The sequence below is a fragment of the Gossypium hirsutum genome, chromosome D02, assembly GCF_007990345.1.
Source record: "Gossypium hirsutum isolate 1008001.06 chromosome D02, Gossypium_hirsutum_v2.1, whole genome shotgun sequence".
Taxonomy (NCBI): domain Eukaryota; kingdom Viridiplantae; phylum Streptophyta; class Magnoliopsida; order Malvales; family Malvaceae; genus Gossypium; species Gossypium hirsutum.
The window spans coordinates 1,093,042-1,120,675 of record NC_053438.1 but is presented as its reverse complement, the minus strand read 5'-3'; the positions used below and the strand labels follow the sequence as shown (position 1 = coordinate 1,120,675).

The 27,634-nt window shown below is 33.0% G+C and overlaps 1 protein-coding gene, 2 long non-coding RNA genes and 1 pseudogene across 3 annotated transcripts; all 4 read left to right on the top strand.

Moving 5' to 3' along the window:
• The first annotated feature begins 1,629 nt into the window (after positions 1-1,629).
• LOC107917704 (uncharacterized) lies at positions 1,630-2,401 on the top strand. The gene is made up of 5 exons (XR_005910005.1): positions 1,630-1,731; positions 1,886-1,915; positions 2,032-2,114; positions 2,217-2,244; positions 2,332-2,401. It is a non-coding gene; the product is annotated as an uncharacterized lncRNA (long non-coding RNA).
• A 38-nt stretch (positions 2,402-2,439) lies between these two features.
• Positions 2,440-2,822, top strand: LOC121214404 (uncharacterized). Its single transcript, XR_005910006.1, has 3 exons — positions 2,440-2,474; positions 2,566-2,648; positions 2,734-2,822. It is a non-coding gene; the product is annotated as an uncharacterized lncRNA (long non-coding RNA).
• Positions 2,823-9,138: 6,316 nt separating this feature from the next.
• On the top strand, positions 9,139-12,419 carry LOC121214890 (DELLA protein 2-like). Its single transcript, XM_041089388.1, has 4 exons — positions 9,139-9,214; positions 9,321-9,559; positions 9,647-10,430; positions 12,250-12,419. The coding sequence occupies exons 1-4, from the start codon at positions 9,139-9,141 to the stop codon at positions 12,417-12,419; spliced, it is 1,269 nt and encodes a 422-aa protein (XP_040945322.1).
• A 50-nt stretch (positions 12,420-12,469) lies between these two features.
• Positions 12,470-15,438, top strand: LOC107902793 (pentatricopeptide repeat-containing protein At4g21065-like; annotated as a pseudogene).
• The last annotated feature ends 12,196 nt before the right edge of the window (positions 15,439-27,634 follow it).

Below are 27,634 nucleotides of genomic sequence, written 5' to 3'. Positions count from 1 at the left end.
TGCAAATGCACCACTTGTATGTTTGCCATTAATGTGTCTCCCATAATGTAACAACAGCAAGTTTGTGGAAGAACAATAGTGGAAAGACTGCATATTGCTGTTTGATAGCACATTTTATTGATGATAGTTGGGAACTAAAGATGAAGACTCTTGCTTGAGAACTTTGGAGCATATCAATGACACAAAAGCTGTTGGTGGAATTATTCAGAGCTTAGTTTCGGAGTGGAATATAGGCAGTAAAGTAATTTCCATAACTGTGGGTAACTCTTTTTTGGATGACAGTGTGGTTCAACAGATAAAAGAAAATTGTCTCAGTAATCTAGTCTCCCTTTCTTCAGCTCGCTGGTTCATCAGTTTCACACTTCTTGAGGATGGGTTTCGTGAGATGGATGACCTACTTTTTAAGTTAAAGAAGTCCATTGAATATGTCACCGAAACAAGACATGGAAAGCTGAAATTCCATGAGGCTGTAGATCAAGTGAAGCTACAAGGTGGGAAATCATGGATGATCTTTCTTTCAAGCGGGAATCAGACTTTGACATACTTGATAGTGCTTTGAGATCAAGAGAAATCTTTGTAAACTGGAGCAAATTGATGGCAGTTTTAAACTAGGCCCATCAATGAAGGAATGGGAGAATGCAGCAGCTCTACAGAGTTGTTTGAGATGCTTTGATGATATCAAAGGAACTCAATCCCTTACTGTAAGCTTGTACCTTCCACAGCTTTGTGACATATACAAGAAATTTCTTTAGTTGGAAAAAAGCAATCCTTCATTGTTACATTGATGAAGAGGAGATTCGACCACTATTGGAGATTATGCAATTCGGCATTAGCTGTTGCATCTGTTCTTGATCCAAGGTTAAATTTAAAGTTGTGGAGTTCTCATATATATGATTTATGGCCGTGATAGTAAGGTGCAATTGAACACGTTTCGTGAAGTTCTTACGAATGTCTACAATGAATATGCCAATGAAACCAAAATCAAACTACATCCGCTCAGTCTGGATGATATCAATTGGCTGGAAATAATTCTATTTGGGACTCCTTCGGTAAATTTGTAACTGCAAGCAACTTTAATGCGGCCTCATTGAAGTCAGAGCTTGAGCTTTACTTAGATGAACCTTTACTTCCCATGGATGGAGCAACCTTTGACATACTTGGTTGGTGGTGTGATAAATCTCAAAAGTTTCCAATACTTGCAAAGATGGCTCGAGATTTCCTCGCGATTCCGGTATCAATTTTCACACCGTGTTCAAATTTTAAGGCCACGATCAATAATCCAGCCTACAATATCTTGAATCCTGAGAGCATGGAAGCTTTGGTATGCAGTGAAAACTGGTTGGAAACTCCAAAAGGAAGTAAGTCTTTACTCTTAATTTGTTTAGATCCTTCAATTATATTTTCCTACACTTTATTTAGGGTCTACTCTGTTCTTTAGTATTACATTGTCTTATCACTTAACAGTGTTGATTTGCTATCACAGATGATGGAGAGAATCATGAACCCACACAAACTACGGTAGGCATTGTACATAAATTATGATTAGAAGCTGTCTCCATTGAATTTTTTCATATACCTTGAAAATTGAATTACTTTAATGCATTTTCATTTCATAGGATAAAGGAAAAAGGAAGCTGGATGAGGAGACTTGAGTCAGAAAAAAATCCAAACCTTCGAACTGTGAGAAAGGTATTAGTACTGAAGATATTGCCAAAGATTCCAACAACAATGGTAATTAATCTATACTTATTATTATTAACTACTATGTTACTCAAACTCGAATGTCAATCTTAATATGAGTATTTAACTTAAAATTAATTAAACTGTTGAAATACCATATGGTAATACATTTTATTTTAATTAAATGGTGTCGCAATGTTTTCAGATGAACCTGTTGGAGAAATTTCAATAGGAAGTAAGTACATTAGTTAAGTTGTTTATTTAATTTTCTATTAAATTGTAGTTGAATTTCTTGACAAGGGTTTTCTTTTTTTTTTTTCTTTATTTCTCATCTTGGACTGAATCTTAAAGAGCTGCAAACAGAGACCAGTAGCAAAAATGGGTGTTATGGAGAAACTAGTAGTGGAATCAAATCCAAAGCTTCCAACAAAATGGTAGGAGGTTGAATGTTGATTTTTACTCTTTTTTTTTCTTTATTTAAAGAATAAATGTTATTATTTACTTGAAATGAAAAGATGGGAACTATTTCTTTACAGGACATTCACCAAGAAAAGTCATCATCAGGTATTTTCAACTAAATCAACTACTTGAATAATTGTTTTCTTCAACATTGGAATGGCTTCAATTATTAAGCAAAGATTTTTGTTACAGAACTTAATCATGGAAGAAACGTTGAGGACGTTTCGAGTGGTGATTCATCATCCGACAATGATCAATCAGACCAACTTCAGAGTTCATCTTCCGAGTCTGATGTTGAAACAACATTAAAGGAGCAAGGATCATGGTTTGAACAGGTTCATACTTCATTTATTTGGTTGTAAATATACATACATTCTTTTAGTTTTATTCATACATCAAGATTTTATTTGGCTATTGTTGTTTTAGGATATTAAGGCATATTTACTCTCGGAGTTTACAAAAAAGGAGAATGAACTGATAGATAAATGGCAAAAGAATGAGTTGAAGGGGTATGTTGCTAGTTTTGATAAGTTAATATTAGAATATGAAGTGATGATCATAATCTAGCTATATAACGATGTTTATATCTCACAGAAAAATGATTGGACGAGATAAATATTTTAAAATCCAGGGTGAGATATTAGCACCTCTACTCATGGTGCCCCAAGGTGATGAAACTCGAGAAGAGTACTATATTAAGGATTTGGTAAGTAATTGTCGAGTGTAAAATGATCAAGGATAAATTAATTCGATAACTTGTATATTTATATCATTTTCATAATCATATATATTTTGATAAAATGAATCTGATTGCAAATAAATGGATGATATTTATTTTTACTGTTATGATACAGGTTGTTAATACTTATTTTGAATTGCTTAAGAAGAGATCTGACAAATTTCCAAATATATACACCAATCACTATTCATTTGGCTCACAAATAGCTGTAAGAATTTTACCTTGCCAAAATCTATCGATATTTCGATATATATATATATATATATAAAGTATCATATTTTTGCAATCATCAGACTCAATTGATAGAAGGAACCAGAACAGAACAAGAAGTATTAGCTTGGTTTAAAGTTGATGAGCTAAGGGGTGTACATAAAGTAAGCTCTTGATTTTTTTTTTCTTTTTAGCTTATACTTGGGGTGTAATTGTTTACATTACAGTAAGAAAAATCAATCGTAATTTAAATCGTCGAGTGTTACTAACAATAACTATTTTTCTTTTTCTTTTTTTGATATGTGATTGTAGATGTTTCTACCAATGAGTTTATCAGAACATTGGGTTCTTTTCTATGTGGATACCAAAGAGAAGAAGATTTCATGGTTGGATCCACGAGCATCTTCTCGAATAATGTCTAATAATGTCGAAAAACAAATAATATTACAATGGTTTACAACTCTTCTACTGCCAAAGTTGGGTTATGTTGATGCAAAGGAATGGCCATTTTTAGTGCGTGATGATATTCCTGAGCAAAAAAAGTAAGCATTCATCTCTAAAAAAAATCTGTACCTTTTTTTATCTTTTATTTACTCGTTATCTTATTTTTCTTTTCTTTTGTACTACAACGTAAAGCTTGGTTGATTGTGCGGTGTTCGTGATGAAATATAGTGATTGTCTTACACATGGTGATTGCTTTCCTTTCAAACAAGAAGACATGGTCTATTTTCGTCGTCGCATCTTTATTGATATATACCGTGGAAGAATATATTAAAAAAATAAACGAAGATCGATGCATTGTTTAGGAACTCAAAGTTGTAAGGACGTGAATTCAAACTTTTGAAATTTGATGGAAATTATTGGGTTGTTTTTTTATTACCTTTTTTTATGGGTGTATGATATTTTCACTTTGGGATCTATGTTTAGTTTCTATGTCCAAAAGTAAAACTATTTTTGATTTGATTAATTAAATATTACAAGCTTAATAAATCATTTGGTACTCGAACTTGACTTATTTTTAATGTGGTATCAGTGTTATTTATTAGTTCAATTTTAGTACATATGTTTGATAAAATTTATATATTTGGGTACTTAAACGTAATAATGTTAACTTTTTACTGTTTAATTTAAATTTTAGGGTTGATTTGATGAAAGTTAAATACTAATACTATTACATGTTTCAATTTTTCATGATTTTGTTAATAAAATAAATTTAGTGTTAATTGTGAATTTATTTAATTTTACGTTTAATTTTGTGAAATACAATAAGATCGATGCGATTTAATTTGAATTTTAGGGTTGATTTGATGACAGTTAAGTACTGCTAATATTATTATCTAATTATATATTTTCATCAAATCAATTCTAAAACCTGAATTAAACACTAAAAAAAACATTGTTACTTTTAGGTACCAAAATGTGTAAATTTTGTCATATACAAGTACTACATTGAAACAAAAAAAAAATGTACCTCATTAAAAAAAATGTTAAACTGAGATACGGAATTCCACTTTGATTTTATAAAACAAGACTATTTCTTATTGGTATTTTTTTTCTTTTGCAAATGATAAGTTCCAAATGAACAAATATTTTGTGACCATGGTATGTGAATAATAAAATTATTTTAATTGTGGTTACTAAAATAATGACAAGAAAGAACGAGCAACATGAGTGATGATCAATCTAATGCGGATCGATTGCACAAAAATAATTACAATTTTTACTCTCTTACTAGTAAAAATTAAAGATAATTAGAGACGAAAGATCAACAATTAATAATTTTCATATATATTTAAAAATTATCTAAAAGCAATCATTTTATTTAATTAATTACTCATGTATTTCAATTCAAAAATACCAAAAAAATAAAATAAAATAAAAAGAAAGCAAAGACAATCTTTCAACCATCAATTATAGTTTATTTAGTTGAGTGAATTTTTTTTCGTAGAACTCTAGCATTTGTTGATTTTAGTTGGAAGTTGTTTTGGTTCTTTTGTGAAATGGAGTACCCCTTTTCTTCTAGAGAAGAGGGGAATGGTTATTGGGTTCCTCCGAGAACACAAATGGAGGTCGGCGCACAATTTGGTGGCAATACCTGGAATTTGCTTTTCAAGGTCCTTTTAACTATTCAGAGCTAATGAACTTGGATGCTTATGGTGGTTGGTGTAGTAGCAGTGCAACTTCAAATCAGATGTTTGCCTCGTTTGGTTTCTTTTCATATCCATCCATGTCACATGCCTCTTTTGATTCAACAAATAGTATAGCACAAAATTCTAATACTTATGTTGAGTCTGGTTATGCTTTAGGTGGACAAAAAAATAACGAGTATGGACTGAAAACTCAAAAACGCGCTGATGTGTATGTGTTTTAGGGAATAACGCAGAAAAGTACGCTGGCAAGGATGCATTTTTCCTCATGTCAGGCAAAGCATGCTAACATGGACGCGCTTTAGTAAAAAGCGCTGACGTAGACGCACTTTAGTAAAAAGTGCTAAGGGGGACGCGCTTTTCCCTGTATAATCCCCCAATGGTCACCTCCAATGGCCATTTAAAAAATTTTACGATTGGGCCCAACAGGCAGGAAAAAAAATTATAAACCCCCAACTTATTTTTTCATGCCAATTTTATAATTCTTCCAAATTTCTCTCTAAATTTCTCAAAAAAGCTCTCAAAGTTCTCTAAATTTATAATTTTTTTGTCTAATTTAGTATTCTTTTTTATTATTATAATTTCTAAGAAATTTGATCATGTTAGCAATGGCGCAACAATTAATTCATCTCGATGATAAAAATATCTCCATTGACCAAATGAAAATGGTAAGGATTAATTTTATTTTTTAATATTTTTATTTCATTTTTATAATTGAATTAATATTTTTTATAATAGCCAGTAGATCGAGTGTTACAAAGTTTTATTCCTAATCTACCTGGTCCTCTATCACCATTAATTGAAAATTAATTGAGGGAAACGAGTTTTTGGCATGTGGCCAATATAGGCTGGGGTGCAAGTTGAACCTGAAACTCATCAGCGTGTTTGTGGAGAGGCGGACACCCGAGACACACACATTCCATCTTCCATGTGGGGAGTGTACCATCACTTTGGACGATGTGTAGTTATAGTTGGGGTTACCGGTGGATGGGTCTATATTCATTGGGTCTGCTCAATTTGCTGATTGGGGAGCTATATGTTACGATCTTTTGCGTGCGATTCTAGGTATCATTTAAGGAGGTCGGATCGATATGGCCTAGTTACGAGAGACATTTTCGGTGCCAGGGGATAATTTGACTAAAGTACAAAGAGTACGATAAGCTCGAGCGTACATCCTTCAAATCCTCGGAGGTTATCTGATGCCGGAAGAGTAACGAAACCTCGTACATCTGAGGTGGTTGCTGAAACTCATCGATTTTAGAGCAGCTGGCGAACTCAGTTGGGCGTCTATCTTGTTGGCGACATTGTACTGGGAGATGAGTTAGGCGGCGCATCCAAAAAAAATCAAAATCGGAGGTTGCCTCTCACTGCTACAATCATGGGCTCAGTTTCGCTTTCCATTTTTATGTCCTTGAATGGACCACCCGTATACATTCCCAGTCTTAACAAGGTAAAATTTATATTAGATTTTACAATTATTAAATAAATTTAAAATAAAATTTTATACTAAAATTTTATTTAAATAGGTGGATCTATTTGTCGAGTTACGGGGGAATACCTATCGCTCTTGAAGATACGACTTCTATTGGACCAACATTGGAAGTGCATGTAAGTATTTATTTCATTTTGAACTATGTATATAACTAATATTTTTATCACGTTCATATAGTTTCAATGGACACCATACGAGGATCCGGCAATTCGGACAATAATTCTGGATGAATTCCTATAGAATTTGAACATCTGGCACGATAGGGTTCCATTGCTCAGCTACACTACCGTCAAGATGCACCAGACGGATAAAGTATTGTGGCAATTCAGGTTCGGACAACCGATTCCCGTGGCACCTGAGGTGCTTGATGATAAGCATATAATCGACTTACAGCGGTCGGATATGAATTGGTCACTCGTCCACTCAGAATATATTGAAATGTGGGAAAATTGGTCGATAATATACCTATATTAAGATGATTTGACAAACAATATAAATTTAAAGACAAAAAAAGTAAAAAATTAAATAAATGATTAAAATATTTTTTTTATAAAATTAAAGGGCAAAATAAGTTTACTTTGAGCTAGCTGGATGGGACTGCCTGTTTAAATCTAAAAACCTTGACCACATTCGTTAATTTTGGTAGAAATTAAGGATGTTTTAGACATAAAAATAAAGGTTAGTATATTATTTAGTATATCTATTTGGTTTTAATATTCAATTTGGTATTTGAGTTTTTTTATCCCAATTTGGTATCTAAGTTTGGTTTCAATGTTCACTTTGGCACTTGAATTTTTTGAATTCGCTACTTAAGGTTTTTTTTTTGTCTCAATTTGATATCTAACTTTGACTTCAACGTTCAATTTGGTATCTGTATTAGTTCCTGTGTTTTTATGAAGCACATGTGTCAAACACTCATTGATCACGTGACATTGTCCAAACTGGATACCAATTTGAACATTAAAACTATACTTAAGTACCAAATTGAAATAAAAAATTTAAATACCAAACTTAATCTTAAAACCAAACTCACATAATAAATGTTATATTAACCCAAAAAAATCCAAATTGAGATTTCCTTCTTCATAATTATTTATCTTCACGAGAATTTATGGTAAATATGAAATATCTTTAACCATTTCCCTTATCTGTAATTTTTATGTAAGCATAATTTTCATTTCCCTTATCTGTAATTTTTGTGTAAGCATGAATTTTATCTAAACTTTTAATAAAAATGTAAATAAAAAAAACCTCATTAAAATATCAATTTAAGAACTAATGTGGAAAAATTCAACCTTAAGGTTTGATTAAGAGTGTAATTAAGCCAAATTGAGTTTAAATAGTTGTAAGTTCAAGTGCGATTTAAAACTTGAAACTTAATACTCAACTCGAGTTTGATTGAGCGTTAATTTTCAAGCTCAATTTTAATAGAGCATAATTTTTAAGCTCGAGCTCGAGTCGAGATATAGTTGAGCAACTTAGATTCAAGTTCAATTAAGTATATTTTAGCATAGAATTTTCATCTTTAGATTCTAAACTTTATTTTGTGTTAATAATGTCGCATTACCAACAATGTTAAGATATGAGAATATGAAGGATAATCTAAATAACACATGTTCCTTAGGTTATTTTACATTTCCTTTGTAATGAGATAGTTTTAACAATTTTACCCAACACCTTTAATTCATTTTACTTAAATGAAAATAAAATAATAAGTTATTATGCATAAATTTTATGTTGAGATATTTTTAAAAAATCATTTATATAAAGTAACAATTTGAGTCAAAATAATCTACGATTGATAATCCAAATTATCATTTATGAATAAATAAATCTTTTTAACTTATATTCAATATTCATTTTTTCTTTTTTATAAAAAAGTAAATACTTGTCGATTGAGTCCTAGCTCAATTGGCATGAGCATTGTTGCTATTGCAAGAGGACATGGATTCGAGTGTGTTGAAACTTTTATCCTTTTATTTATGGGTTGGGGAGGGACTATGGGTAGTTTTAAATATTATATCAAAAAGAGAAGATATGATTAGAACCTATAATAAGATTAATAAAAAAAGTAAATACTCAAAATTTTTTTTACAAAAAATTAATAAAGGAAATATATATGAAAAAAAACTTTGATTATAGATTATACGGTGGTATTTTTTCAAGAACATGAGTATAAAAATACTTAAAATTCTAGGTTGTGGGATTGGTCTACAAATAGACCAATTGTATTTGTAGAAGTGTAATTTAAGTGAATGCATGTGCGGGAGTGTGAATCTGAGATTCTTTGGTATTAAAAAATAATTATTGAATGAAATGGTGAAATAAGTTGCATTTTTTAAGAAGACAATACAAAATTAATCATTAAAAACAACGTTGACCAACAGAAACAGCGTGATGAGTGATGAGTGATGACACCTTTGTTTTTCTCTCTCAAAATTGAAAATAATGAAAGGAAAAAGAGTATATTACTTAATTTCCAGCCAGGTAATTTGTAGGAAGCAAATTATAGATATTAATAAAATACTGAAACATTCACTTACTTTTCAACCATATTTCTCTTCAGCTTTATCCAAACTGTGTTGAATCTCAGCTTTTTTCATGGCTTATTCCTTTTCTGACATCGCCTTGGGATTGTTACTATACAGCGCTAAAGCTATTGAAGATGGGGATCTGAAAAGAGCCGATGTGCTCCTTCACAACATCTTGATTCCTGCTGATCAGAGACCCAAGTATTGTGGAAATCAAAACAGAGTGGTGAAATACTTTGCGGAGGCTCTGGTTCGCCGGGCCTACGGACTGCATCCCTCTTCTTCCCACTTCAGTTTCCCGGTTGGTCCTGCAACTTGTTATCATTATAAGTGCTACAATATTAATGGCGTCATACAAAAGGTCATCAAGAATGCTGTGATGTGAAAGAGGCGATTGCACCTCGTTGATTTCTCCATCCCGTATTACTGTTTTGAGGATTCAGTTCTTCGTACACTGCCCACTCTCTGCGATCGTCTATCTGCCCGTGTAAGTTACATACTTCCACCGTTTCTGAAAAAACATGTAGATTTCAAAAGAAGTAGAGAAGAAGCCAAGGAACTTGAAAAAAAGTTAGGGGATGAGTTTAAAGTGGTTTACGCCAATAGTTTGGCAGAAGTGGATGAATGTGAAATAGATTTCAAAAGAAGTAGAGAAGATGAAATGGTGGTGGTTTACTATAAATTCAAACTTCACAAGTTGCTAATAGATGCAAAAGCAATGAAGAGAGAGTTGGTGAGATTGAGGGAGATAAATCCGACGGCTGTAATCATGCTAGACTTTTATGGTAATCATAATGACTCCAATTTCTTGAGATGTTTAGAGGATTCTTTTCAGTATTACTCCAATAGTTCCATTTATTTTGATGATGAGTATCAGTGGGAGTTGAGCAGAGATGCATGGGAAGGTACAAATGTAATTAGGAGGCACCCAACTTTGAGTGAAATATGGCAGCGTCTCTTTTCAATGGCTGGTTTTACTCGAATTCCATTAATCCACAACAAAGATATTCTTGTGGTCCAGGATAAATGTTTGCTAGAAATAATGGGGGTGGAAGAAGAGTGTTTGATTATAGGTTACAAGAAATGTACAATGTTTTTCTTATCGGCATGGAAACCCAATGTTGAAGATGGACACTTCAATTCCAGTTCCACCAGCCATAAGTTTGGACAAGGTACTTTTCTTTTTCTTTTTTCAATTTATATATACATTTGTGTTCCTTTTTATTAATATATGAATCTGTATTTAATGCATTAAATACCTAAAAATTTATATAGAAATAGCAAATCATATGATACATACTTGTTTTAAAATCACTTAAATAAATATGATTTATTTTTAATATATAACATGATGTTGTTGACTATCTAACCGTATATCAAATAAAAATTATATATACTTGAGAAGGGATAACTTTTATAAACTTATCTAAAAATACGAGATTTTGAAATTTACAAAATACGAGATTTTGGATTAAAATAATTAATTATAGAATTTTTTATTTTAATTGTATTAAATAGTTAGTAAGCTAATATTTTTTATAACTAAATTTAGAAGTTAACTTAAATAATAGAGAAGTTAACGTCCTCAAAAGAGAACGTGTCATAAAATGGAGGCCGCACATCTACAGTTTATCCCATGTTCAGATTACATATAGACGCACTAGGTCCCCGCTTACACCCGGGTTTCTAATTTTTTAAATAAAAACTTAATTTTTTTAAATTTATTAAATAATAGATATTATTTATTAAAAAATTTATTATTATGAAATTACATTTATGATAATTATTGAGATGTTTGGTACTAATTAATTTAAATCAATTCAAAAATTAAAACACTCATTTCCAAATAAATTATGTTTAAATCTTAAATCATACTACCAATGTACATATAGATTAGTTTCTTTAAATATATTATTTAAACTAAAAATAATAATTAATAACATAACATAACATGAAAATTAATTAAAATGTAGCATAAATAAAAAATTAATAAATAAACATATTAAAATATACATAAAAGACAAACTATTTTTATTTTTTTCCCTTTTTTGCTAATTTCTTTTTCAACTCTTCCATTTTCATTTTTTCTTGGGGTAAAGTAACTTTTAGTACTTAAACTTGATAGTTTTTTTCACCATGGTCCCTAACTGTTTTTGGTCCACTTTGTTTTGGAATTTGACAGCTTTTCTCAATTTAATACCTGAACTTAGATTTTGCTAAGGAATGATGATGTGATACTTTGAAATTGTTCTGTACCAACACCTAAATTTTTTTTAAAAACTTATAATTTTTGTATGATTTGTAAATATATATATTATTTTTAGATTATATATATATTCTTAAATTTTAGGTGATGCGGCACAATCTCAAAGTTTAGGGATAAAATTAGGAAAAATTGTCAAGATCTGTGACAAATGTGGATTAAAAAAGTGGAAAGACCAAATTGAAAACCTATCAAATTCAAGGACTATAGGCTACTTTATCCCTTTCTTCCTTTATCTTTGTTACTCGTTTCATTTTGAACAATAAATAAGTATTCGGTGTACTAGTAAGACACATTACACTTTCAATAAAATAACGCAAATTTGAACATCGAAAATGATATTGTAGAGAAGCAAGAATTGCAGAGAAGGTTATCTCAACTTTGCCTGAGAGATATGAAGCCAAGATTTCTTCCCTTGAAGACTCGAGAGATCTAACTAGGGATTTAAATTGCGGTCGCGGTCGCGTTTTCGGTCGCGTCGCGTTTGTCGCGGTCGCGGACATAACGGACGCTATTGCGGTCACTGCGGGTATCGCGGTCGTGAATTTTACATTACTTATTGTGTATTGCGGGTATAGCGGGTTTCGGCAGTAACGGTTTCAGACGGTGCCGTTACCGCTATATAACGGCCGCTATTTCAGTAACGGACCGCTATTTAAATCCCTGGATCTAACTAGCATCTCTTTGACTGAGTTGATCAATGCTCTTTATGCACAAGAGCAAAGAAGGGCCAGCAGGTAGAAGGATGAAGAAAAAGGTGCCTTCTAAGCCAAGAGCAGACCTGCCTCGAGCTTCTCTGGCTACAAAGGGAAGAAGGCCTGGTCTGACAAGCCCAGAAGAGATGGAGCAAGGAGGAGATATCCACCTTGCCCACACTGCAAAAGGCTCAGTCATCTAGGAGAAAATTATTGGTTTAGGCCTGATGTGCAGTGCAAAGTCTGCAAAAAGATGAGTCATGCTGAGAAAGTTTGCAGAAACAAAGGCAAGCTAAGACAAAACCAAACTCAACAGCCAAGAGCTGGAGCTCAAGTGGCAGAAGAAGGCAGTGACCAAGAAGAGCAAGTTTTTGTTGCTCAGCTGCCAAAGGAAAAGCCACAAAAATTAAAATAATGTTAAGATAACTATATAAAAAATTTCAATAAATAAAAAATTAATAAATTTATTAAATATTAAAATAATATAATATAAATTCTAAAAAAAATTTAAATAATATGAATAGTTGTAAAATAAAGTAAAATTTTAAACTTATGTTTGGAGAAATATATTAATATTGATTAAGCACCACCCCGATCATCACCTCTGCCGCAAACCAACATTTCTATTGTTTCCATTTTTTAAGGTCAATTGCATTACTTTCTTTTCTTGTGCTAATAACCACCAAATGTTTGGAACTTGTAAATGCGACACTTTCCTTTGAATTCAATCACTTGAAAGAAGCGTCCACTTTATCTGTTCAACTTGAAAATCAGAAACTCAACCAACAATGGCGATTTCGCTGACACTCTCAAAATCTACTCTTCAATGTTACGAGACACTCATGTTCATGGCAATAGCTTTACTTTCCCATTACTCTTCAAAGCCTGCGCTTCCCTTAATTCTCTTCATGATGGTACAAAGCTCCATGCCCACGTGCTTCAGCTTGGTTTTCAACAAGACATCTTCGTACAAACATCTCTTCTCGATATGTACTCGAAATGCTCTGACTTGGCCTCTGCACGGAATGTGTTCGACGAAATGGTTATGAGAAATGTTGTTTGTTGGAACACTATGATTTCTGCTTATTGTCGTTGTTTCCGTGTGATGGAAGCAATGAGTTTGTTGAAAGAAATGTGGGTTATTGGTTTTGAGCTGAATGCTTCCACTTTTGTTAGTGTTATAGCTGCTTGCACTAATCTTCGACGAGGCTTATCAATGCACTGTTGTGTGTTCAAGCTTGGGTTGCAACATTGCGAGATACCTTTAGCGAATTCGGTTGTGAATATGTATGTTAAATTTGGGTTAATTGATGATGCTCGTTCTATTTTTGATACAATGGATGAAAGATCGATCCTTTCATGGACTACTATTATTGGTGGCTATGTAAGTGTTGGGAATGTTGGGGAAGCATTCAATCTTTTTAATAGAATGAGACAAATGGGGTGTGTTAGTCAAGATATGGTGCCGTTTGTTAAGATCATTTTGGGTTGTGTGAAATCTGGGAATTTGTTATTGGCATCATCAGTTCATTCCCTTGTTCTAAAAAGTGGATTTCATGGTAAAGTAACTCAGTTCTTAATATGTATTCAAAATGTGGTGACATTGTGTCGGCTCGACGAGTTTTCGAAATGGTAGACGAGAAATGTATTTTCTTGTGGACATCGATGATTGCAGCTAATACTCAGCATGGTTACCCTGCTGAAGCATTGGATTTATTCAAGAGTTTATTAAGAACCGATCTTAAACCAAATGAAGCTACCATTGCCAGCATACTCTCTGCTTGTGCTGATTTGGGGTCACTGAGCATCGGGAACGAGATTGAACATTATGTGAAATTGAATGGGTTGGCGTCAAATCAGCAGGTCCAGACCTCATTGATTCACATGTACTGTAAATGTGGGAGGATAGACAAGGCAGAAAAAGTATTTGCAGGAGTGTTACATAAAGACTTAGCTATTTGGAGTTCCATGATAAACGGTTACGCGATTCACGGAATGGGTAACGAGGCTCTGAAACTATTTCACCGGATGCAGATAACCAAACCTTGCAGCCTAGATCATGTTGTTTTCACAAGCATATTTTTGGCTTGCAGTCATTCAGGGTTGGTAGAAGATGGATTGAAGTACTTCAAAAGCATGAAAGACGATTACAGAATAGAGCCCGGAATAGAGCATTATACTTGCTTGGTTGATCTCCTTGGACGAGCTGGTCACTTTGACTTGGCTTTGAAAACCATCCAAGAGATGCCTCTGCAAGTACAAGCTCAAGTTTGGGCTCCATTGCTTAGTTCATGTAGGAAACATCGTAATATCGAACTCGGTGAATATGTAGCCAAGAAATTGTTAGATTTAAATCCCGGAAACACCAGCAGTTATGTTTTGATGGCTAATATATATACATCGGCTGGTAAGTGGAAGGAAGCAGCTAAAACAAGAAGCATGATGAGGAATAAAGGATCGGTTAAAGAACCCGGTTGGAGCCAGATCAAGATCAATGGCTCGGTACATGTTTTTATGGCCGGAGATAGATCACATCATCGGTCTGCTAGTATCTATGAAAAGTTGAATGAGCTTAATACAAAACTTAAAGAAGCCGGATATGTTGCTGAAACAGATATGGTAGTTCATGACTTGGAAAATGAAGACAAAGAGGAGTCTATGAAGGTTCATAGTGAACGATTGGCTGTCGCTTGGGGACTTATCGGTACTGAGCCAGGAACTACTCTTACGATCATAAAGAACCTACAAACTTGTGGTGATTGTCACTCGTTTTTGAAGTTTACTTCCAAGGTTACAGGCAGGCATCTTATTGTGAGAGACGGACAACGGTTCCACCATTTTCTATTGGGTTCATGTTCTTGCAAGGATTTCTGGTGAAGTTCTTGGGACTATTTAATCTTTGTCTTGAAAAGAACGTGGTCTCTGAAAAGACATCGGGGTATTTAGTGGACAATGGCAATGAGAGGAAGGCTCTGTTAGTCATTTGGTGCTTGTGTTATGTTGGGTTCATAATTTAAGCATTATGAATTGCTGAAATTATCATTCTGGTTCTGCTGAGAAAGGGATACCTCCAATGTTACTGGGATTTGGATACGAGTGTTTATACAAATATTTGTACAGCACAAAAATGTTTGCATGGTCTTTAAAAATTGTAGTAAAAATCAATTGAATAAGATTGAAGCACATTTCTCATCACCATGGAAATGAATTTGATGATGGTTTAATTTTTCTTTTGGTGATCACCTTCCTTCGCATTTGAAATAATACTGTGTTTATTGCTCTTTAATTATGAGGGACATTGAGTTTGGGTGAAACAAATGAAGGTAAATGGACAGAACAGAAGCAATAAGCTTGCTCGATGAATGATGAATGATGTCCATCCTAATGTAGTGACTTTCAATTCTTTAATCGATGCATTATGCAAGGAAAAGAGGATCGGATAAGTTATTACCATGATAGAACTATCGAGTCACTCATAATTGGAGTCTGCTTTTTGTTCTTTATTTTCGAAAAGCATGGAGATTGTGGTAAAACAAATAATTATGTTTCTAGTTAAATCGACAGAAACGGCAAGCTTGCTTTGATGGAATGATGAATGAAGGAGTCGGTAGTGAGATTTAGTTCTATAATCAATCCTTTATACAAGGAAAAGATGATTAAAGAAGCCATTATTACATTGAATTGTCACCTACAATTTAATGCATGGATTGTGCTTATATCAAGTTTTGGATGGCACAAGGGTTCATCCAGCCACAAAATGGAGAAGAGGTCTAGCATATGTTGGCCATGGCCTTGCATACTCTGTTGCGAGTGTTGCATTGATTGAAGTTATAAGCTTCCATTGTTTTGTAATCCCTAGTCAATTAGTCACTTATAGTAACAATGCATGAACATGTTTGATATTGTATTTACTTCTGCAGTATACCTTTGTCATGTTTAAGAGCATTGAAGTTTGTTCTTTGGTAGAAGAGAAATTGTAGTTTTGAATTACCCATTGTTAAGGGTGCCATGAACATGTTTAGGTGATTTTGATTTTTGACTTATTGGTTTTCACTTAAAGTATTTAAAATTAATCAAAATTAATGATTTAGTTTTTAGTTTTTACCACAACTATTATTAATGAACATTTTAATTTTTTTACCGTAATTTTATAGTAATACTAAACACTTGAAATTTCAAATTAATGTCACAATAATTTTTAAAAGTGTATTATTTTCGAAACTATGGTTCTGTTTGGTTTAAAAAAATATTTTCCATTTTATTTTCATTTTCAAAAAATTATTTTATTTTTTGAAAATTGAAAAACATGTTTGATAAATTTGAATAAAATTTTGTTTTCAATAATAAAAATATGCATGTTTTGAACCTATTTTTAGAAATAGAATAAAAAATGTTGACATTTATAAAGATTAGAACTAGTATATTAGATTTAATATTTGAAAAATTGTAAAAAAGAAAAAGAAAAAAAAAGAGAGAGAATGTTTTTAGTTTAAACTAAATATGTCCATGAATCAGGTCAAGTAAAGGTCTAAATTTAAAATTTTTAATGATTGGGCTCAAGCTTGGTCCAACCAAATAACCTATATAATTATTTATAAAATATTAAAATATATCATTTAATATTAATATATATATTATAATTAAATTTAAAATAAAAATATTTAAAAATTAGGCCCAAAGAAAAAAATCTTTATCGAAGTTGGGTCGAGCCAGGCAAGCCATCCAATCCATGGACTAGAAAAATGGGCTAACTATTTACAAATATAAGTAAGTTTGGTCAAAATTTTAGGCTCGTGTTTAGAGTCAGGGTGGACTTGGACAAACATAAAATATATTAATTTCATGCCTAAGCCTAGCACGAACTTGACTCAACCCGGTTCATGAACATCTCTATTTGGTACCTATTTTTTTTAGCTAGTTAATATTTGAACTTGTATTCCATCAACGAAATTGATATCTCTTCACTAACATCAATAATTTGTGTTTGACGTGACACTAATAATGTGCCACGTAGTAATATCTCAATATATAACATGAAAAACATAAATATAAAATTTTAAAATTATATAAATTAATAAAAATAAAAATTTTCATATTTAAATAATCATTTATCTCGATTTATTCTTTTATGTGTTTTAAATAATATTATATATTTTTTAATTTTTTATTATAAAAGATCCACTTAATAAATTGGAAACAACAAAATAATAGTTTTGTTTATAAAATATTTATATTTCATCGAGCCTCAAAAAAAATATATATATATATATTACATGGAGGATGGAAATATTATGTTATTATTACTAATAATATTATTTAAGTATAATAAAATATAATTTTGTTAAGCAAAAAAGATAACCCGTAGGTATAAATTTTAATCAATGCATGTTAGGTGATAATTAAAGTATCCACTTACCTAATTTTTTTAATAAAAATGAAAATAAACAATAAATAGAACATGGAAGGTGGGACCATGAAATTTTTTTATTATTTATAAATAGTTAAAAGATTGTCTTTTAACTAAGTTTCTTTCTCTGTAAATCTTGGGAGAATCTTTTTGGAGAAAAAGAAAACATAAAAGTTATCCCACTAGAGACTTTGAGAGACCATGCCTAGTCTTGTTTTTTTCTTCTAAAAAAATTATTATTTAATATGTTAAATGGTGGTTTTTTAAATTTTACAAGTGAAATTAAAAAAGTTATCACGTATTTTATTTATTTTTTAGTTTTTAAAATATTACTTTAGAATATTTTCTCATTACTTTCTCTTATTTTCTCTTCACTAACATATTAAGAACATAGGACCATATATGCGAAAATTTTACATTAACATCATTTCCATACTTTTTCAATAATATCAAACTTAAAAATATATTAAAATCTTGATGTTCTTACCTTGTCATATATATTGATTTCAATCTTTAACTTGATTTTCTCTCTCCTCCAGCTTCTATTTCTTCAATCCAACTTGATATTCTAGCTCCCCATAGTCTCCTTGTTATCTTTCTCTCTTGATGGATATGGAAATTCTCTTGATTTTTAGATAAAAATGGTGAATTTTTGGTAGAAGGACCAAATTATAAAGAAAGCAAAACTTCCTTTCTTTCTCTCTTCCTCTCACGTTGATGCATGGAAAAATGGTGGGATGGTGGCTTTCATCTTTCTTTATTATATCAAAATTCCCCTTTTTGTCGCTTTATTTCCTTACTTTATTATATCAAATATAATATCTTACTGTAAAAATTTTTGGGTATTACATTTCAAGATAGTTGGGCTGCTGTAAACTGAATCGAGTGAGAAAGGTTCGGATACATTGATAATTAGGGTTAAGGTAATAAGGGACTCTCATTTGGCAGTGAGCAATGATCTCCAGATGACAACGCGAACAACCCTTGCTGCGACGGAGCCTAGAGAAGAGAAGCAGTAGGGTGCGAGAGTTGATTGGCACTCGACCATTAAGATGACGGCTGGGAAATCGGGGGAGTCAAGGCAGAGGCGATGAAATCGATTTAGGGGTTGCTCGTCTGGTTAGACCTCAATCGGGGCTTGAGGAACTGCAAGAGGAGATGGTGACCCCAACGGAAGGAGTCCCTGACTCAAGAGGACATTCGGTAGTGGTCTTCAAAGAAAATGGCTAGCCTAGGCTTTCGACAAGAGCAGCAATAAGCGGAGCTAAAATTTTGGGGTTTAGATTAGACCATAGTAGCCTAAAGAGTTGGAGGGAAGAATAGTGCAGTTAAAAAATAGTAATAATAAAAAGAATAAGACCATAAGGGAGAAAGGGAGTCCATTTAAGGCCACATCTCCTAGAGTCCTTTTAGTAGAGTTCGTTAGTAATATCATTGAACTTTTTCAAAGCCAGTTGCAATATGGTTTGGCAACAGAAGAAATGGGTGAGCCTAAAGTCGTGCAAGACAGTGGTCGACAGTAAAATGAATGCTCTTTTTATTTTCATTAATGAATTCCGAAATTACTGTATTTACGTGGAATTGTCAAGGGTGCGCGAACGCGAAGTTTTCGTATATTTTCACAGAGTACAACATGGACCACCGGCTTGACGTTGTTAGTCTAATGGAAACAAAAGTTAGATGTGATAAAGCAAATGGGATAATTGCAAAATTAGGATTTCCTTCAAGTTCCCTGCACGGATTACTTTAATTGCATTTGTCTATGGTAGCCCAAGTAAAACCAAAAGAGGAGCACTTTGGGACGCATTAAAAAGAACCATTCCTACTGAGCTTGTCCCTTGGATGGCAGTGGGAGACTTTAATGCTATTCTTTCAAAAAGTGATAAAAAAAGTAGTACTGTTGGAAAACGATGCCCGTTCTTTGGTGATTTTGTTGAAACAAATGATCTCCATGATCTAAGGGCCATCATTCACATGGCAGAAAGGGATGATCTTTGAATGACTTGATAGAGTGTTGGAGGATACTGCTTGGATCCAAACGTTCCCAAAGTGCCTCGTGACACACTTAGTAAAGATAACATCATATCACAAACCCTTGCTCATTAACTTCTGCCCAGAGGTTAACCTACCAAAAGAATGGCCCTTTTTCTTCTTAGCTAGGTGGACACAACATCAGAACTTCTCAAGAGCTGTAAAAGACTTGTGACATTATAATAGGAGTATGACTAATACCTTAAGAAAACTCACTACCGACCCTAAAGAGTGGAATAAAAGGGTATATAGACATATTGGGACTTCTAAATGAAGATTAATACAATCCTTAAACCAAGTACAAAAGGCAATGGAGCAATCAAACTCAAGAATAATATCTAGAAAAGAAATGGAAATAAGAAAGGAGCTCGAAGAAGTACTAAATCATGAAGAATTACTATAGAAACAAAAATCAAGGTACGATTGGCTTAAATTGGGAGACAGAAACATAGTTTTTTCATAGTAACACAATGCACAGAAGGAAAGTAAATCACATCAATGCATTGTGTAATCGGAATGGAGAATGGTTGTACGACCTGGATGAAATTCAGTTAGAAGAAGTTAACTATTTTTAAAATCTATATGGTAGAAAACCAATTCTAATGATGGGTTTACCTCCTAACTACTTTCCTCAATTGGAGCAAAAAGATATTGATTTTCTGGGGAAAAAAGTCCCAAAATGTTGAAATTAAAACAACACTCTTCGACATGGCCCCATTAAAAACCCCCGAAAGTGATGGATACCATGCTATCTTTTTTCAGAATCAGTGGGACAACATTAGAGGCACAGTATGTGAGTGGGTTAAATAAGTCTTTAATGGACGGCCCATTAACTAAGATTTAAATAACACACTCATTGTTCTTATTTCAAAGATTCCTCAACCTAAGGAGATTTCACAATTTCGGCCTATTAGCTTATGCTCCATTCTTTATAAATTAGTTATGAAAATCATTGCCAATAGATTCAAAGTAATTCCCAAGATCATTGCGCAAGAGTAGGCTGGGTTCATCGCAGGTTGAAATATGTTTGATAATATCATCATTTCCTAAGAAGTAATCCACTCTATGCGAAAGAAAAGTAAAAAATAGATGTCTGTCAAAATGGACTTAGAAAAAAACCTATGATTGGATTTGTTGGGACTTTATTGAAAGCTCTATCCAAGCAGCATGCATACCAAATTTTTTTACGAAGAGTGATTATATCCGCCATTTAACGCCTACCATGCAGAAACTGTGGAATGGTGTTCCTACAACAAAGTTTAAACCCAAAAGAGGAGTATGTCAAAGGTGTCCCTTATCACCGTGTTTATTTATCTTATGTATGGAATGGTTAGGGCATAGCATTAAAGCGGCTGAGTCATCTGGTGAATAGAGGCCTATAAAGCTTGCACGAGTGGGACGACATTTATCCCACTTATTTTTTGCAAATGATTTGGTGATTTTTGCTAAAGCAGATATAAAGCACGACTTGTTGCTTAAAAGTATTTTGGATCAATTTTGCAGGTTCTCAAGGCATCAGGTTAACGTACGAAAAACTAATGTATTCTTCTCTTAAGGGGTGGATGATAATCTTAGCAATAACCTGAGTAGGCTATTAGGTTTTCAAAAAGTCCAAGACTTGGGATCATATCTAAGGATGCCATTATTCTACAAATGACTCACCAATGCTACCTTAAGATTTGTAATTGAGAAGGTCAGATCTAAATTATGTAATTGGGATGCTAAACAAATTTCTTTGGCAGAAAGATTCACATTGGCGTAGTTAGTACTCCTGTCCATCTTTAATTACTTTATGCAATCTATGCAAATCCCGAAAGGGTTATGTGAGGAATTGAACACTTAGCAAGGCAATTCATCTGTGGACCTAATATAGGAAAGCGTAAAATGACGTTGGTTGATTAGGGCTCTATATGTCAACCACGTTCCTGTAGTGGCTTAGGCCTTCGACACCTAAAAGATCAAAATACCTCATTCTTGTTAAAATTAGGGTATAATCTCGTCACCAAGGAAGAAAACCTATGGGTTAGGATATTGGGCTCAAAATATGGGATAAGAAAGATGATTCTCGAAGACATTAAGAAACAGAATTGCTCAACTGTATGGGGAGTGATAGAAAAGGTTTGGCCATTGTTGAGAGAAAATCTATATTAGTCCATAAGAGTAGGAGTATCGGTTCGGTGTTGGGAGGACTATTGGGTCCCGAAAATAGGGCTGTTAAAAATATATGTATCTCCTACGGATAGGCTGATCAAAAGTTGTTTCATTAAGGATATGGTAACAGAGGATATGGAGCTTGGGATCTTTAGGCCTTTAAAGAACTCTCTGATAAAATCTAGCCGGCCCTGATAAAATCTTTTCGATATGTACAACAAATAGAGGTTTCTTGGTTAAAAGTGTGTACCATATATTAAAAGTAGTTACATGGGACGAGAAAGATACTAAATGGAGGGCTGTTTGGAAATATCAAGGACCATACCACGTTCGTTTCTTCTTATGGTTAGTTTGCATGCAAAGATTGCTTACCAACCAGGAGCGTGTTCGAAGGGGCATTGGATAAAGTATGTCATGTCTAGTATGTCAGCATGAGATAAAAGATATTTTACATGTCCTTAAGGATTGCCCGACTATCAAAGATGTTTGGAAGTACTTTGTGCCAAAAAATTGCAAAGCATAATTTTTTTCAAGAAACCTCTTACAATGGGTTAAGATAAATTTGGGAAATTCTGGGTGGTTGAAAAGGAATGAGGTCTCTTGGTCCATGTTATTTGGTTTGTTAGCATGCCGCGTATGGAAGAACATGAATCTTTTTATGTTTCAAGGCCTATCTTGGAGCTTTATAGATGTCATTAAGATATCAAAAAGTTGGGAAAAATAGTACAATATAGAATATAAGTTGGAGGCATCTAGAAAAAATTCTATAGAGACTAAAGATATATTAGGAAGATATGGGGACTATAGGATAGTTGAAAATTAGGCTTTAAGTAGTTAGTTTAATTTACTTTTTACCAAACAAAAGGGCTAATAATTAAAGCCAAGTGGAAGGGAAAAAGATAAAAAGGCTCTATCACCTTACTTCTAGAGGCCATAGGAAAAGAAGAAAATCCAAAGTTGAAACAATGTATTCCACGTGGGGTTTCTCCGTTAACCAATGACACGTGATTGCTTTTACTTTGGGATAAAGTATTATTTACTTCTTAAATTTCATAGCCTTTTCAATTTAGTCATTCAATTTTTTTAACTGCATTAGTCTTAAAACTTGATGATTTTTTTAGGACCTATGGGTCAGGGTTTTACATTCCAAATATAAGATAAAAGAAAGAATCCCTGAAGATATAAAGAGAGGAATTTGTTCAACTATTTGGAGAGGGATCACAAAGATGTGGCCATTATTGAATGAAAATTTGTGCTAGGTCATTGGAACAGGAACTTTGGTTTGTTGTTGGGAGGATTCTTGGATCCCAAAAGTAGGACTATTGAAAATGTATGTCTTTGCCATGGATAGGCCTATCATAGACTATTTTATTAAAGATATGGTAACAGAGGATATAGCATGGAATATGGAAGCTTTTAAGGAATGACTGCCGGAAGAAATTGTCAAAAGGATCGCAAGTATCCCTCTACCATACCTTCTACTTGGCGTTGATAGAATCTTTTAGATACATACAACAAATGGATGATTTTTGGTAATAAGTGCATATCATATGTTAAAAGCATATACATGGGACGTAAGAGATTCTAAGTGGAAAGTCGTCTGGAAGTATCAAGGATTGCATCGTGTTCACTTCTTCTTATGGCTTGTTTGCAGGCAAAGACCCGCTCAAAATGTCAGTTTCATAAACAGTAGGGTTAAGCCCACGAATAATAATAGCATGTATAAATACCCGATCGTCTCATTCCATGGAACATATTAGAAAATTACTCAACAATTTGGTATGGTGAACTATGACTAGAAGTGATCTACATTGATTTTTTTTTTCATACACTTTAAAGATTGAATTACCTTATTGCCTTTTCATTTCATAGGATAAAAGGGAAAGAAAGATAGACTAGGAGGATTTTTATATGGTAAAAAAATTCAAACCTTTGAACCGTGAAAAAACTAATAGTATCGAAGATATTGCCAATGATTCCAACAACAATGGTAATTGATCTATGCTTATTATTAATTACAATATTACTCAAACTCAAGTGTCAATGTTGATATGAGTATTTCATTGATTCAGACACTAAAATTAAAGTAAAATAAAGAGAAAATTGTTTTATTTAATTTGAAATTAATTAAATTGCTGAAATATATGTTAATCGATCTTTATTATAATTGGATGGTGTCATAATGTTTTTTAGATGAACATGTTGGTGAAAAAGCAGAGATCAAGGAAGCTTCGGTCTACAATCAAAATAGGTTTGAAATGTTAATAGGAGGTAAGTTCATATACTAATTTGTCTAGTTGAATTTATCGACAAATTTATTTATTTATTTCACATCTTGAAATAAATCTAAAAGGGGTGGAAATAGTGAAAACTTGCAAAAATTCGTATGATGGAGAAACTAACAGTGGAGACAAATCCAAATCCTCCAACAAAATGGTAATAAATGTTTTATTTATTTAAAAGAAAATGTTATTATTTCACTTGAAATAAAAAAAGGGGGGGGGGACTCTTTCATTACAGAATGTTGGCCAAGAAATTAGATCATTACCTGCATCAAGTTTTCTAACTAAACAAACTACTTAAATAATGGTTTTCTTCAACATTAGAATTGACTTAACTTATTAAACAAAGCTTCTTGATATAGAACCTAATCTCGGAAGAAACATTAATGAAAAAATGGGGCTTATGAAATCGGTCCACTAGTTTTATTAACAGATACCTCTATTTATAGAGGTAAACGTAGCTAATTATATTTAAATTATAAATAAGATTAGAGGTGTTCATGGGCCGGGTGGCCCGGCCCGGCCTGGTGGCCTGCCCGAAATATGGGAGGGTTTGGGTAAAAATATATGCCCGAAATATAGGTTTGGGCAAAAAAATGAGGCCCATTTTCTGGCCTCGGGCACCACTTTTTTGGCCCGGCCCAGCCCGGCCCGAATATAATAAATATATTTTTAAAATTTTAAATTTTAAAATATTTTTAAAATAATTTTTTTATTTTTTATTTTAAAATAAATTTTTAGTGTCTATTAAAAAATGGGCTGGGTCGGGCCGGGCTCGAGCTTATGAAATTTTTCTCGGACCGGGCCTGGATAAAATTTTAGGCCCATATTTCGGGTCGGGCCGGACCCAGGCCTAGGATGCGGGCCAAATTAACAAATATATTTCTATCTTTCAAACCCTAAGATTATGTTATTTGTATTAATCAAAATTTCGAGTAATGATTCATCGTTGGACAATAATTAGTTGGATCAGGATTAGAGCTCATCTTTCAAGTTTGATGATGAAACAACATTGATGTTGAGTATGACTCCTATTTCACTCAAATTTGAGAAATAATCTTCCAAGTAAACTTGTTTATTTGCTTCAATCAAAATTTGATTAGTCTAGATCGTTTTATTATTATTTGACCTATCAATTTAGCCTATAAATAGGCTCTTTTACAACATTAGAAAATACACCCATTAAATATTAGAACTCATAACACTTTTAGAGGATTTTTGTCTTTAGGTTTTGAGGGTTCTTTGTTTTCGGGGTTTAGTTTTTATCTCCATATTTTGTACTATTCGTTCTTTCGTCATTATAGTAAAATTATCTTTATTCATGGTTTTTTACCCTCTTTGGAGGGTTTTTTCACGTTAAATTTGTGTGTTCAATTTTTTCTGCTATTTTTACTTGTTCGTTACTTAATCGGATCAATCCCCAGCAAGTGGTATCAAAGCTAGTTCAATTTTCGTATATCAGCCTGTTCACAAATGGCTCCAACAAGGTTTGACATTGATAAGTTCGATGGTGTTACAAATTTCAATTTGTGGCAAGTTCGGGTGATGACAATTCTAGTTCAAACTGGCCTGAAAACAAAATCGTTAACGGGAAAAATCCTGAGAATCTAGATCAAACAGAATGGAAAGAGCTTGATGAAAAGGCCCTATCTGCAATGCAGTTGTGCCTTGCGAGTAGGGTATGAACGAGGTACTGATGGAGAAAACCACATCCGCCTTATGGAAAAGGTTAGAAACTCTTTATGCGACTAAGTCTTTGACTAACTATTTAGCATTGAAACAACGTCTATTTACGTTTAGCATGAACGATGTGAGCTTCTTGGAGATCACATTAGTTAATTTATTACTCTTTTGACTGATTTAAAAATATTGAGCTTTAGATTGACGATGAAGGTCAAGCTATGCTATTATTGTGCTATTTACCCCTTTCATACAAGTATTTCAAGGTGACCCTAATTTATGACAGAGACAAACTCTTGTTTAAAGATATGAATGTCATTTGTTGAGTAGAGACAAACTCGACAATAAGTTTGGTTTGCATAAAAGAAACGAGACAAAAGGTGTCGCTATTATAAGAAGTCATGTCATGTCAAAGCAGATTGTTATAAATTGCAAAATAAAAGGGCTACTAAGAGTAACGAGGAAGATGTAGCTGGCGCTAATTTGGCTGATAAAACCGATGATGATTTCTTGTTAGTGTCAATGAACGATAGCTTTGAGCTTATGTTCGAGTAGATATTAGATTCGGGATTTTTTTTCCACATATGTCCCAACATAGAATGGTTTTCCACATATAGTTTGATTGAAGGTGGAGTTGTGCACATGGGAAACGATTCATCCAGTAAGGTAATTGGTATTGGTATTTTTAAAGTAGGATACACGATGAGACAATTAGGACACTCTTAAATGTCAAGTACTTGATTTACGAAAGAATCACATCTCCTTGAGTATTTTAGACTCAAAATTTTACAGAATCAACATTGAGTCGAGTGGCATTAAGGTGTCTCGTGGGGCTTTCATTTTGTTAAAAGGTAAAATGACCGACAATATTTATATTCTGGAAGGTTCTATAGTGACCGGTGAAACTGGACTTCCCTCGTCCGTTACGGAGTCAGAGTCAACTCGTTTCGAACGGAGACAACTTGGTTATAGGAGGGAAAAATGTATGACTGTTTTGTTGAAGAGAGGTTCCCTTTTGGATATAGGTTTTGAAAAGTTAGAGCACCGTGTTCATGAAAATCATACTCGAGTTAGTTTTGATTTCGCAGTGCACAAGTCGAAGGCTAAAAGTCTTCCAGCTTCTAAGTACAGATTCGACTCAATTAATTCCCTATATAGTTCAAGATAGGCTCATGGCAAGTTTTGACAAAGATGACGTTGTGGAAATATGAGTCAAGGAGGAGATTTGTTGAGTACGGCTCCTATTTTAGTCAAATTTGAGAAATAATCTTCCAGTTAAACTTTGTTTATTTGTTTCAATCAAACTCTTATTAGTCTAGATTATTTTTTTATTATTTGATATATGGATTTAGCCTATAAATAGACTCTTTTACAACCTTAGAAAATACACCCATTAGAGATTAGAATTCATAACACTTTTAGATATTTTTGTGTTTACGTTTTAAGGGTTCTTTGTTTTCGGGATTTAGTTTTTATCTCCATCTTTTGTACTCTTCGTTCTTTGCCATTATAGTAAAATTATCTTTGTTTGTGGTTTTTTATCCTCTTTGGAGTGGTTTTTCCACATTAAATTTGTGTGTTCGATTTATCAAATTATTCCGCTATTTTTACTTGTTCGTTACTTAATCAGGTCGATCCCTAACAATTGATGGAGTAAGGACCATGAACAGGTTAATACTTCATTTCTTACACACACACAAAAATATATATTCCTCTAGTTTTATGCATATATTAATGGTTCTACATCATAATTTTATTTGGATATTGTTCACATAGGATGTTAAGGCATATTTACTTGAACAAGTTCTCATGAAGAGGTTCAACAAGGACCAACTTGGTTGTATGGTTGAAACTGCCAAAAATAAAA